The 14,821-nt window shown below is 41.7% G+C and overlaps 1 protein-coding gene across 1 annotated transcript; it reads left to right on the forward strand.

Annotated features, from left to right (window-relative positions):
* Nucleotides 1-13,400: 13,400 nt before the first annotated feature.
* On the forward strand, nucleotides 13,401-14,333 carry LOC144763044 (olfactory receptor 5AR1-like). Its single transcript, XM_078648355.1, has one exon. The coding sequence runs from the start codon at nucleotides 13,401-13,403 to the stop codon at nucleotides 14,331-14,333; it is 933 nt and encodes a 310-aa protein (XP_078504481.1).
* Nucleotides 14,334-14,821: the final 488 nt, after the last annotated feature.

The following is a 14,821-nucleotide window of genomic DNA, read 5'->3' on the forward strand; positions in this document are numbered from 1 at the left end:
TAGCGCTATCTTTTTCGGGCACATCAATGCAGTTAAGAGATTATGCACCAATTCTCCGTGCATAATTTGTCCTCCATGGGATGTCAAAAATCCTCGCTCCTTCCAAAGTATGCCAAAATCATACACTACTCCAAAGGCATAACGACTATCGGTGTAGATATTCACACACAAACGAGCACTAAGCTCACATGCTCTTGTCAGCGCTATTAGTTCAGCTGCCTAAGCTGACCTTTGTGGTATGCGAGCTGTTTCTACCACTGTCTCAAGTGTCGTGATCGCATGGGCTGCGGAAGTCGTACCATTTGGCAACTTCAAACACGATCCATCAACCTACAGTTCTCCCTCAACATCTGGAAGGGACGAATCTTGCAAGTCAATACGACCCTTTGTCTGTTCCTCAGTGAGAAAAACACAATCATGTGATTCTTCCGACTGAGACTCAGATGCAGGATATGGTAGCAACGTAGCAGGGTTTAAAGTTGCGCACCTTTTCAGTGTAATTTGGGGTGCCAACAATGTTAACTCGTATCCTGTCAAACGAGCGCTGCTTAAATGCTGTGTTTTTGTTTGGTTCAACAAAGCATCTACCGCATGGGGTACTAGCACCAACAATTTGTGCGACAAAACTATTCCTTCGCTCTGCCGTATAGACACAGCTGTTGCTGTAACTGCTCGAAAACACCCAGGCAACCCTCGTGCTACAGGATCGAGTACCGCTGAAAAGTACGCACAAGGCCACTGCTTGTCTCCGTGTGTCTATAATAAAACTGACAATGAGCACCCATCTTTCTCATGTACATAGAGTGTAAAAATCTTTGTATAATCTGGTGTGCCTAACACTGGTGCACAACAAAGAGCTTGTCTTAACTGATGGAAAGCATTCTGACATTCATCTGCCAATATAAGAGGAATCGGAGTATCCTTTGACAACAGTGCTAACAAAGGTTTTACAATATGTGAACATCCTAATATCCATTGTCTACAAAATGAAGTCAAACCAATGAAAGCACGAACATCTTTCTGAGTAAAAGGCACTGGTGTGTCTAAAATTGCTTGGATACGATCTGGTGTCAGTGCACGCCCCTCCTTAGACAGAAGATGACCTAGGTAGGTCACCTTCGGTCTACAATATTGTAATTTCTTTCGTGACACTTTATGATGATTCAGAGCAAGAAAAGAGAGCAAAGACAAAGTACTCTGTTCACATTGCTCAGGCGTATCGGCTGCCAATAATATGTCATTGACATATTGAATGAGAGCCACTCCTGGCGGTAACTCGAAAGAATCGAACTGTCTTTTCAAGGTCTGACTGTAAATACTTGGACTTTCCGTATAGCCTTGAGGAACTCTACAAAATCTATACGATCGATTATTCAAAGTGAAGCCGAAAAGATATCTTCTATCAGGATGAATAGGGATCGAAAAGAAAGCGTTCTTCAAGTCAATAACAGAATATGTAGTAGCTGTAGGGGGGACCAAAGCAAGCAAAGTAGTGATGTCAGAAACTACTGAATATTGAGGCACCACAATTTTATTCACCTCCCTCAGATCAATAATACAACGATAAATCCTAGTATCAGTATCTTTCTTTAGAATCGGAAGAATAGGACTATTGCAAACATTATAGGGAACTTCCTCCACAACACCAACTTCAATCAACTCCCTAATAATATGTGTCAATGCTTCTTCACCTTCTCGAGAAATCCTATTTTGTGGCACTCTGGGCAGCAAGGCACCCATCTTGACACTAGTATGAACAGAAGTAATAATCATCTGTCCTACATCTGTATCTGAAGTGGCCCACAAAACACTCTGTAGGGAAGCTAGCGCAGCGTCTTCCTTAAGAAGACACGATCTTTCAACCTCAGGATAATTCTCATTCAAAATAATGCGCACCCCTTCTGAGGAGCAGCGAATCGTACCTCTGGAATGTTTCAACATATCCAAGCCCACAATATTATCCAGTGTATTCGGGGACAACAAGAATGGGCAAGGAGCAGTAAACTTATCAATGTGGAATGGAAGAGGCTGTGACAATTGGCTAAGGGAAGGTGTTCCATCGAACTCTATCGATGTAATCGTTGTGCCAGGCAGGGGAGCCCTTGGAAACAATTGTTTGGACAAGGCACTACGAGTAGCTCCTGTATCAACCAGAAACTGATCAGTAGAACCCAAAACATGTGCTGAAATATATGGACCCCTCTGATCTACTGGGATTTCAACCGATTCTATACCCCATCCTATGCAATCCTATGCATACGTAACATCTTGAAACTCAGGAGACCCGCCATCTGCTATTTGGTACTGATTTCATCTATAGAAGGTATTATACCCATCCTGTCGACGCCCACTAGATTCAAACCTAGCGCGATCATTCGCCCCTCCCCTAGGACCTGAGTAGCCATTCCTGGATCTATTTTGGCCTCGGCCACGCTGATTCCTCTGGGCACATAGCACCGGGCAATCCGAAATCCAATGTCCAAGGTGTTTACAATATGCACACTGATCTGCAGAGAGATCAGGACGAGAGGAAGACGGACCATAAAACCCACGTCTACCTCTATCATTCCCTCTAGTCTGTGGGGCATAAACCTATGCCAACATAACTTTCGTATTCAAATATTTCGTCTTTTTCTCATCACATTATTTTGCCTCCAATTCCTGCCTTTCATAGTATTGAGCCATTGTTAAAAGGGAAGCGGGAGTGGAAGTGGTCCACAAACTTTCACTACCTTTCAATCGTCTAGCAATCTCTGGTGAGTGGTTTGCTACATAATTGTCGACAAACAGCTGTCTACCAGTATCATCCGTCAATGATCGACCACTATAATCATGAAATGCTTCCTCAAAACGCATAAAGAAATCTGACACTGACTCATCTGCTTTCTGTTTGCAGGATGCTAACATAGTCCAATCAATCTTTTTAGCCGGAATGAGCAATTTCAACGTATTCAAAATGGCTATAGGGAGATCGAAAATTAATTGACATGGTTTACATGCGGGCTCCCTTTCTCTATCTGCTTGTTCCAAATCTCTCCAGTCTCCTCCTAAATGTTGTCGATCATCAGTTTTACGAATCACCCTCCACATATCAGGCGGCAATATCAATCCAAAGAATAGATCGATATCTGTTAATGTCATAACACAAAAACTAGGAGCCCCGCCTACCTCCTCATAGAAAGCCGCTGGGTTTTTACGTGGATCAGGCAAAGCATTCTTAAGGGCCATAACATCAGCTCTATTCCAAGGGGTATAAACCCAATTATAAATAAAATACCCCTTCGCATCGACAGATGACTTATTATCATCTGTACCTTGACCTTTAGGAGGGACATACAAAGGTGCGGCTTCCCGCATGGGTTTTGCATGAATTACATGACCCTTATCTGATCCGAAGATATTGGCTTCCTTTTCCGTAACCGTCGACTCAGGCACAGTCGAACTCGCTGCCTTTTTCTCTTCTCGTAGTCGTATTGCGGAATCACATACTTTAATCAGACGCCGGAGAAAGTTATCTGACTCTGTGAGAACAAAAAGAGCATTACGCAATTTTTGAAAATCATTTGCTACATACGTAGGTTCTAATTCAGGTGAATATTTCCTAAAGCGATCAATAACTTCTGCCGCCAAAACCTACAGAAAATATAACTGCTCTTTTTCTGACCACCCCTTTATCCCAGCTATAACATCAAGAGCAAAAGCAGCATTAAGACAAATTTTACGAGCATCAGAGCGCAATTCAGAAGCACGAGAGGCAGAAAGCATAGAACGAGTGCCCCGTCCTTTGTCCTGCTCATCAGAGGAGTCATCGTCTGCGTCCGGAGCCGAGGGTATCACTTACGGTGGTGGGGAAAAATCGTCAGGTAGATTATTAAGGACAGGATAGAGAGGACGTCAAATAGGAAACTGACCATCAATCTGTATATTACGCTCCCTTATCTCCCTCTCTTTTTGCTCCTGCACTTCCTTATCCTGTAGCTGTAAAGCTTTGACATGAGCAGCCTTCCGTAGCTCCTTGTCAGCCAAGGCCTGCTCACGCTTCATTCGCTCACGCACCGCTTTCTCCCACATACGCACACAATCAAACATATCTTGTCTAGACCTGCGCTGAAACAAACATTGCTCCACATACTGAACCTTTTGTAAATCAAATGACCCATGCATTGGCCAACGTAACTCAGAGTCGGCCTTTGTATATTCGTGCCATAATGTGCTATACATGATAGGTGGGAGGCCAAATTTTATATACATTTCCCTATTAGGTATCCCCTCTGGGGGGGCTGTGATTCATTTAATCGTAAATTGGTACCATTACCAAAGCAACACATCCTTTGAAGTGTGCTAAAAACAGGCATGTCAAAAATATCGCAAAATATGCAATATTACACGTAAAGTAGCACTTAAGGTATTTCAAATACGATGTGCCGTTCAAAAAAATTCAAAATCAGAGAAATATCTCCACATTACCTGCCTATGTGATGTGCACTCCAGATATCATACAAAGCATAGATCCAAATGTTAGCTAACTCATACAAATCCAAAAAGCAACAGTAAGTGTCCATACACTACCTTACCAATCCAAAGCTTACCAAGAATTCCAATCGTCCAGATTCCAACTGCCAAGTTCCCAAATCGACCAAATGATCACTTCACGGCAACCTAACGATCAGGATCTCAGTCGAGGACCGGCGGCGCCTGGAAGGTCAGATTGGAAGGAAAGGGGATACGCCGTAGATGCTGAGACTCACGTCTTACTTTGGCTGTGATCACTTCCAAAGCGAGTTTCCAATCCTTCGTCACAACCAATCCTTTGGGCATCCGAGTCGCCGTTGAGTCACTATTCGGGCGCCAATTTGATGTATCGAGTTTTAACGAACCATATATACTGCAGAAACTCACCATACCTTAGAACGGAAGTTGGCACGGAAACTGGAAATACAAAGGACAAGTTTATTAAGACCCCATGGAGTGGTGGTAATTTCAAACAGCACCCTTCGGTAATGCAAGAAGTATCACACCGAACAGAGAGCACATGGCTCTTTTATACCCATACAAGGGTTTGAAAAATAGGCGGAACACACATAAGATGATTTCATGTACATATAAAGACATTTCTGGAACACAAACTACATGTGGGAGGAGTTTAGCACTTTGGTCAGTTTGGGGGAACATTCCTTAACAGTGATCGATTAGAAACAGATGTGATTTAATTGCGCATGCGCGTAGCTTGACCATGAGCTAAAGATAACCTGTTGCTGGGCAGACCATGCGGTCAACTAACAAAGAGATAGGACAAAGGGCATGATGACCACGAGGCAACATGGACATTTAAAATGGAGGCCCGGGAATACAAAATGGCCTCCGAAACATGGTCAATATAACAACGAAAACTCTCGTAGCTTCAGCGAATGCTAACCTAATCGCTGCCAATTTACGACACTAACACACATGTTTGTAAATAAAAATAAGAATTACAACATGCATTTGATATATCACATGACCTGCTATTTCCAAATATCAAATAAGATTAAAGTTACATAAAATGTATTGTGCAATATAATAAGATACATTTTAATATATTGATTAAACAAATTGATAACACATTTATTATATTATTTACATCTAATTTATTTCAGATAAAATAGTAGGGACTCAGGTATAAAGAGTAATAAATTATAATTCATAAATCGTCTTCTTTTTTTGGGTGACAGTTCACTCTAGCTGAACATCCCATATTTCTCCTACAATGTTATCAGTAAAAAACTTCAGTTCCAAAAATGTAACATGAACATGCTAATTTTGTAAACTATATACAAATGTTGCAAATATGCAGTAAATAAAAGTTTTGAATGAACACTTTTACATTGAATTGAGCATGTCACTATTATGTAACACCTATATGCATATCAAATGGGAGTGAGTTGTAAAATCATGGATCGTCAAAAATCGCTGGATTGACACATTTAATGTAAAGCTTTGCTTAATAGTTATCCTCATAAGTGATACAAACTAATCAACATTGGTATCTGAACTGGTTCTTTAACTTGCTAACTGTCACATCAGATTCCCATACTGAGTAAGAAAATTCTAGATTTTGATTAACACATTAGTCCCAATCTTCTGCTTTTCCCTAAGACATTCCTTTAGGTTCAGCCTAGTTTACACCACAAGATTCTTATATACCCAACTAGGCAATCCATTGCTTATGAATAATGACCATCCGATTGGATGCTAAGTTCTTATACAATGTATCAAATGCTGGGTGCACTAGGACAATGTAATCTACATAAGAGACCAAGATAACTCATCAGAAAATTCAGTTGATCAATAATAAATTACAGCTAATTCCTAATTTTTAAATTGGACATCTAATATCTGGCCTTCCCCACATTAGAGGAATCTACCCATTTAACTTTAAAAGCCTTGGAATTGTACATTGTTGGCCTAACCGCTAGGGCGGTCGATCTCGAATCTGGGGAACCTGGTTTGAGTCTTGGCAATGACGCTGAACATCCTATGATTCTGGGCAAATCACTTAGGCCCTCATTAGGATGGTGGGCGGACTTTGCCTGCCCGCCTTCCTCCTGGGGATTGGGACCGCCCGCCATAAGGGCGGGGGTCCCGTGGGGGTATTAGTATGCACCCGCCACAGTGGCGGGCGCATCCTGCATTTTTAGCATTGTGGCATCACGCTGTGCCTGCTGCTTTGTGTATGCAAATGCTGGGGTGTACCACAGCTACCCCCGTGTGCACCCCCCACCTCTCCTTCACTCAGGGGGCCCCGGATGTGAAGACCGCCTGCCTTTCTGTGGGCATCAGTTTGGGCCCATGCTAATATGGGTGGCGGTGTCAAACAGACACCGCCTCCATATTAAACCTTTTCCGCCCCGGTCGCCAGGTGACCGGGCCGGAAAAGCGACGGACTGTCTCTCCGTCTGCCGCGGACCCCCCACCATTCTAATGTGGCCCCTTAATCTCCCTGTGCCTAACAAAAATGTATGTGTCCTCATGTAATGCAACTGGTGCTATTTAAAGTGCTCTGATACCCGAATCAGGTCACGTTCACGCTATATAAAACTCCAAAAATAAATAAATAAATAAATAAATAAATTTGTACATTCAATTTAATACAATATGAACACAGAGACCTAGGAAATACAATCTACCTACAATCGAATCAGCTGGAGACTACGGGTCAGATTACTATGTTATTGCATCAGGTTTGCATTACTTTTGGGATGAAGGCAGGAAGCAAAATCATTTTTGGCACTTACTAAGCCATAAAAAGCTACTTTGAATTGTTTAGAAATAAAAAGCAGCACAACACAGCGCACTGGCTTGTGTTGCTTTGTGCTGGATAGGTGTAACATGGATGGAGATTGGGAGTTTTTTTATCAAACACGAAGAGAGAAAGGGTTTTTGTAACCAGGGATACCCCCAATCCCCTTGAGAAAGACTAAGTAAACAGTGGAAGGAGTAATTCACTGAGGAAATCAGTGTTGAAATCCGCTAGGTACCGTAAAAGTGGAAAAAAGGAAAAATTATTCTTTTTTAGAAAAAGACCCCTCACTCACTAACCTAGTTGGTGACATGCTTCATCATAGGGGTCCCACCTGAGTAACTGAGTGTTACCTGGGTGTGCTTCAACACCTGATTGGCAGTGGAGCTGTTTTTTTTTTACATAAGTGCAAGTGAGTGAAAAGTGGCTTAAAACTGTCTTTATTGTACTCCCTAAATTTTTAATGCGGAGCAATAAGACAAGATTTAAAATAAGTGCGTGTTTCCCTAGGAGGCTTAAATGAGCAATTGTATCATTAGTGAAGGTGATGGTTACATGTTTCAACCTGAAGGAGAAAGTACTAGGTTTTCTTCAGGACCAAGTGGAATGAACCGAGCGGTATGCACACACTAAGGTCCACGCATGGAAACCTCTCATCCTTTTGAGAGAGGAACAATCTGAAAAACAGATGAACAATCACACATAGTACATGTTAATTCTGTATGACAGTCTGAACAGCTCTTTCATATCAGGTACTTGCATACATACACCGTGGAATATGCATAGTCATACACACGTCTCACATCAAAGACATGTAGGTGCATATCCAAGTCCGCCTACTCACTGTGGTTTATAATGAAAGCCAGGAGTGCAACCACCCCTTACAGACCCACAGGAACATTCAACACTGGGAGACATACTAGTAACCACCCGCCCTCGCAATAAGGTACACCACCATCTTTTGAACCACCTCATGGACAACCGGTGATTGTAATACCCGACACTTATTGACAGGAATGTGTCTTTGATCACGTATGAAGTTAATTATACTAAAAGTAAGGGAGCATACATGTTGCCATTTCAAAGAGACTGAATGAAAAATGGTTAAAGTTCTCTGGCTTTGAATCCCTCCCATACTCACGTTGTGAGCATAATCAGCGCGGTGGAACTACCTGTCCCATGATCCTTCAGTACCCACATATGCTTCTGGGCCGCCCAAACGTAAAACTTCTGGCTACATGCCGTAACAGCAATCAATCAATCAATCAGTGTACTTGTAGAACTCGATACATACCCGTGAGGGTCTCAAGGCGCTGAAGGGAGGGGGTGCTGCTACTGCTCGAAGAGCCAGGTCTTGAGGAGTCTTCTGAAGGCGAGTAGGTCTTGGGTCTGCCGTATGTGGGTAGGGAGGGTGTTCCAGGTCTTGGCGGCGAGGTAGGAGAAGGATTTGCTGCCGGAGGTTGTTCGTTGGATGCGGGGGACAGTCTCGAGGGCGAGGCTGGCGGAGCGGAGCTGGCGCGTGGGGGTGTAGAAGCTGAGTCTGCTGTTAAGGTAGGCTGGTCCGGCGTTGTGGAGTGCTTTGTGTGTGTGGGTGAGGAGCTTGAAGGTGATCCTCTTGTCGACGAGAAGCCAGTGTAGGTCTCTCAGGTGGGGGGTGATTTGGCTGCGACGGGGGACTTTGACGATTAGTCGGGCAGAGGCGTTTTGGATGCGTTGTAGTCGTTGTAGATGTTTGGCTGGGATTCCTGCGTGGAGTGCATTGCCGTAGTCCAGTCTGCTGCTGACGAGGGCCTGTGTCAATGTTCTTCTTGTTTCGGTCGGGATCCACTTGGAGATCCTGTAAACTGGAGTACCTATTTAACATGACATCCAGCCTGCAGCTATCTGTACCACGGCACCGAGCGGGACACGACGTAGGTAATATAGATGGGCGTACCTTTTGACGAAGTAAGTAGGTCTGGGGGTCAGAGGATTTTAGGCACAGTGCCTCTCCTTTATGAGTGAGTGTCGGATACGGACTGGCATAATTTCCCGACATATGAGTACCTGAGCTCCTGTCTGCATTGTGTGTGAGAGTTTGTACCTCATGTGGAGAAACACCACAAAGTATGGGCACTTTAACACATTAGTATGAATTATACATGAGCCTTTCGTTCAGTGTGACAAACGGAATGCAATAGATGATTAAGGGAACTCTTAGGGATCATTGGAATTAGCACATTAACCTAGTGATCACCGAATGGTGTTTTTCTAACAATCAGATTAATATGCAGGCTAGTACATATTACTCGTCCAGTAAGATGGAGAGAGATCTGTTAAGAAACTAGTGATCATTGAAGTGAACCAATAGTTGGCTTTCCAAAGTATTTGAATGATGTCAACCATATCAAATGTTTCATTTGGATCCATGACATGAGTCACATACATTTTATTGTAAGACATGATTATCCTTCCCTCTTCTTCAATTAACTACATTTACTTTTTGTTGATTGCTCTTCTGTTAGTGTGTGACTAAAAAGGACCATGCCTTCTCTGTGACCATGACGCTGGTATCCCCTATACTATAGGGTAAGGGACTTATACATTAGCACCAAATGTAGATTTGCACAGGACAATTGCCATAGCAGCATGGACCACATAGGATTCTTTCCTATTTAAATAATAATCCCTTTTGTTTTCAAATAGAGAGTACCTGCAGTACCACAACCTTAGATGTCCCAAGCCAGAATGTAATCTTAAACCTACTTATGTGTATAATTAAGACACCTTAATAATCAGTGTACCATGTTTTGTTTTGTTTTTACTTTGTCTACCCTAGGTTGTAAAGACAAATTACTTACTAACAGGTAGGAAAATATGGTAGGACCTAAGTAGGAATCCACCGTAAATCAACTGTATTAATACTGTATTGTTTAGGTTTTTCACATAGGGATGTGTATACCCTGATGAATGCCCCAGACCTTATAGGCTAGCAATAGTGGACAGAAGCATGCTGGCAAATTTTGTGCGTGAGTCATTATACTCCAGTACCCAACACTTTTCATTTCCACTAATAAAGATAGATTTCAAGTTACTCAGAGACGCATTTTTTAATAAGTATGTTTTTTATTTGAATTTATTCAGCACATTCTCAAGATTAATTAAAAGTGTCATAGCACTTTGCATGTGAATAGAGACAATCTCACAAGATCATTAGGTTTGCATAAGAGATGTCACATAAAAGACTAAGGGGTCTATTTACTAAGATTTAAAGCCATTTTTGAGTCACGAAAGTGACGCAAAATGATGGAAAATCTTTTTTACTCATTTTCTTTCCAGCACTAAAGCAGTGAAAAGCGGCACATAGCAATTCACAATCATGTTGCTTGAAGAGACATTCCCCTGGGCAAAGGCAAGTAACCTAGCAGACGATATCAGCCTTATGACTGAGCTCTTGAATGAAATCTTTTTCGCTCAGAGAGATCTCCCAGATTCATGGAATGAGGGTATTATAACCATTCTGCTAAAACCTGTGAAAGATCCAACAAAATGTGAATCCTATAGGCTATACATTTTATACACAGATATTGGCAAATCATCTTAATAAGGTTGCAGGGTCCTAAGTCCACCCAACCAGAAAGGTTTTATCAAAGGGAGACAAATATAAGAATTAACTCAAGAGCTAATAGGAGCCATAGACATAGCCACTCAGTACAACACCCCACTGTCAATCATTACCTTTGATGCCGCCAAAGCATTTGATAGCGTCAGCTGTCCTTTCCAGAATAGAACTCTAGGGAAGTTTAACCTGGAAGAAACCTTTAAAAAGGCCATACAACTAATCTATAAAAACCCCACAGCAAAGGTCCCAGTGAATGATAGTCTTACTGACAAAATATCAAGTAAGAGAGGCACGAGAAACGGTTGTGCCCTATTCCCTTTATTGTTTAATCTTTATATAGAACCACTGGCCTGTTTATTAAGAGGAAACCAGGAGATTGTACTAATTAAACATATCAGGGCTGGGTGACAAAAGTGGCACTGTAAGCTAATGACCTGATGCTATTTTCTAGTAAGCTAGCAACATCACTTCCAGAAATAGAAGAGGTTATGGCCCAGTTCGGAAAGGTATCAGGATATATGATGAATCAATCAAAATCCTAGATCATGGACTGGAAATGTGACTCTCAAAACCCTTTGGCGAAAGAAAAAATAAAGTATCTTGGCATAGACTTAGTAAAAGACATTAAAAAAATAACGAATGTGAATTACCACAGAATTTTGGTGTAAGTAAGGAAGCTTCTCAATCTTTGGGGTGGGCTTCCACTAACCTTTTTGGGAAAATCCAATGTAATCAAAATTTCAATCATCCCTAAATTTACATATAAATTCAGTGCTATACCGTTGGAATGTAAGAAAGAATGGTTGAAAAAAATTACAAGGAGAATTAAACAGCTTCATTTGGGCCGCGAAAGGGACAAGAATTGCCTGGAAAAAAACTAAGATGGAAGAAAGACAAGGGAGGGATAGCAAGCCTGGATCTGTTAGAATACTGTAAGGTTTTTCAATTCAAATACTCAAGAATATTACTGGACAGCTATGAGGTCTACCCCACACATCTGCAGGAGCTACCTAATAATGATGACAGCCACTTTCTGTATACATTTGGGCACCCCAAGTTCTTCACAAAAAAAAACTGAAGACCCTCTGGGTAGCTGCAAAACTATGGTACCAGATAAGGAGTAATTGGAAAATCCCCTACCACAGCGATCTCGCCCCTAAATGAGATTCGTCTGGTTTCCCGGAATGTCTTAAAGGCAGACTAGCCATCGGGGCGAACTTATAGAGAAAAGCTCAATTATTAACTGGGATGCTCTCGTAATCAAGACCGAGGGTACTTCTTCAAAATTTAAATATTATCAACTTCAGAATTGGGTCAAGAGCCTCAGAGAAGAAGAAACAGGGACTAGAAAAATCTAGAAACTACTCCAGAGAAACAAGATACCCAAGAAAACATTTCTTGTTGGTACTGGGCTCCTATTCAGGCAGAGGAAAAGGATTTCACGATTCCGAACAAGTTATGGGGGAAAGAGCTGTAGAGGCTGGATATAACACACATATGGCAAGTATCTAGGGCAACATGCTGGCGCATAGCGAAATCCGCCCCCTTGAGAAAAAATCACTTGTTTTACCCACAGAGCATACTGGACACAGAGGAAGCTATCTAAGATCAATAAGCAAAAGGTGAGATGCTGACCAAAATGTGGGGAAGAAAGGGCGAATGATCTCCATATGTTCTGGCAGTACCCCCTTCTCGAGCAGTTTTGGAATGAGGCGGGTAAGACTTTCTCACTTCTCCTGGGCCAACCAAATAAGGTAAGCATAGATGTTGTTATTTTTGGGATTTGCCAGAACATCTCAGGCTACCAGAAATTAAATAAAGTCTGTGAAAATCTTCTCTTCCTATTAAAACTGTTGTCCAGAAGAGAAATCTGTGTAAAGTGGGTGGAACCGGTACCGCCAACACATAGAGAATGGCTAGTCTCAATTCAGAGAATATCCAATCTAGATAAGGGCGGGAGGGTAAGTAAGAGTTATACATTTCATGGGTGTGAGTCATTATACTCCAGTACCTAACCCTTTTCATTTTTATTCTTACCTAGTGTTCCACTAAAAAAGGTAGATTTCCCCAGGGACTCTAAGGTACTTTTTGAATATTCATCTGGACCCCCTGTTACATCGTGTTGTTTAATAAGATTTATGCAAGAACTCCCTCCTAATTAGTCATTCTTCGAGGAGGTCGAATCCGCCCGGGTGGCATTGGCTTACCAGGGTAGGGAGAGGACTCCTATAATGAAGCATGACACTAATAAGTATGTGAGGTTTCCTCTTCCACTAACAATGACTTCTCTGAAGACCGGAATCTAAAGTTCTAGTCCTGCAAAGTTTGTATTTGCATCGGAGCCAATAATTGTGGCACTCTGAGTACACAGTTCTGTGTATCACTGTCACCGTACATTTACGGTGTGTTAAATGCTATTTGAAGGGACGTACGGTGCCATATTCTTCTCTTCTCTTTACTGTGTTTCCATTCACTATAGTTTATTCATAATTTTTCTACAGGTAATTGGAAGACGGTTTGATGGAGAAGTGGAATGGAAGCTCAATCACAGAATTTGTGCTGCTGGGACTGACTGCAGACCCCAATTTGCAGACTGCCTTCTTTGTCTTATTCTTAGTCATGTACACCATAACTCTCATTGGAAATACTATGTTGATCACAGCCTGTATCACTGAGCCTAAGCTCCATACTCCAATGTACTTTTTCTTGGTCAACCTCTCTTTCTTGGATGTCTGCTACTCATCGGCGATTGCCCCTAACATGCTGGTCCAATTTTTTCTTGTGAGGAAAACAATGAGCTTTTCCAGCTGTGCAGCTCAAATGTACTTCTACCTTTTCCTGGGGATTACTGAAGGTGTGCTTCTAGCAGTCATGGCTTATGACCGTTATGTAGCCATCTCTTTACCATTGCGTTATAATGTTATTATGAGCAAGTCTGTTTGTATCAAGTTATTGGTGTTCTGCTGGTTCAGCGGCTGTGTGGGGGGGCTCCTTGACACTGTTTTCCCACTAACATTGTCTTTTTGTGGCAATAATGTTATTGACCATTTCTTTTGTGAAGGAACAGCTATTCTAAAGCTGTCATGTGTAGATACCTTTATCACAGAGATGGTCATGCTATCTGTTGGGACCTATGATCTGCTTATCCCAAGCCTCCTCATTCTTATCTCCTATATTTGCATCATCAACGCTATTCTGAAGATCCGCTCCTCAGGAGGCAGATACAAAGCCTTCTCCACCTGTGCCTCCCATCTGATTGTTGTCACCATGTACTACAGCACCTGCATCTACATGTATATGAAACCTACATCAAAAAAGTCAGCTAATCTAGATAAAATAGTCTCTGTGTTTTACACCGTGACTCCTCCAATGTTGAACCCCATTATCTACAGTCTGAGAAACAATGATGTGAAGATGGCTCTGCTTCAAGTTACTCGGAGACGCATTTTTTAATATGTATGTTTTTTATTTGATTTTTATTCAGCACATTTTCAACATTAAGTAAAGGTGTCAGAGCACTTAACATGTGAATAGAGACAATCTCACAAGATCATTAGGTTTGCATAAGAGGTATTACATAAAAGACTAAAGGGTCTATTTACTAAGAGTTAAAGCCATTTGTAAGTCACAAAAGTGACGCAAAATGATGCAAAATCTTTTTTTACTAATTAACTTTCCAGCGCTACACTTGTTTAGCACTGGAAAACACTTGAAAGCAGTGAAAAGCGGCACATAACGCTGCTTTCCTTTACTCTGCAGTTACTTAGTAGTTCCCATGCAACCACCAAGGTTTCTGATGCTAAACCCTATTTACTTAAAAACGTAAATAGGGTTTAGCATGAGAAAATAAAACCCATTACAAATAGCCACTATGAAGGACAAATACTTTCAATTCTCCTTTATTTTTCGACTTTGTATGTGTGGTGCACTGTACTGTTATA

The sequence above is a fragment of the Lissotriton helveticus genome, chromosome 6 (assembly GCF_964261635.1).
Source record: "Lissotriton helveticus chromosome 6, aLisHel1.1, whole genome shotgun sequence".
Lineage (NCBI taxonomy): Eukaryota > Metazoa > Chordata > Amphibia > Caudata > Salamandridae > Lissotriton > Lissotriton helveticus.

Bases quoted from the DNA above. Each gene is read 5' to 3' on its own strand.
- LOC144763044 (XM_078648355.1), top strand. From the start codon at position 13,401: ATGGAGAAGTGGAATGGAAGCTCAATCACAGAATTTGTGCTGCTGGGA.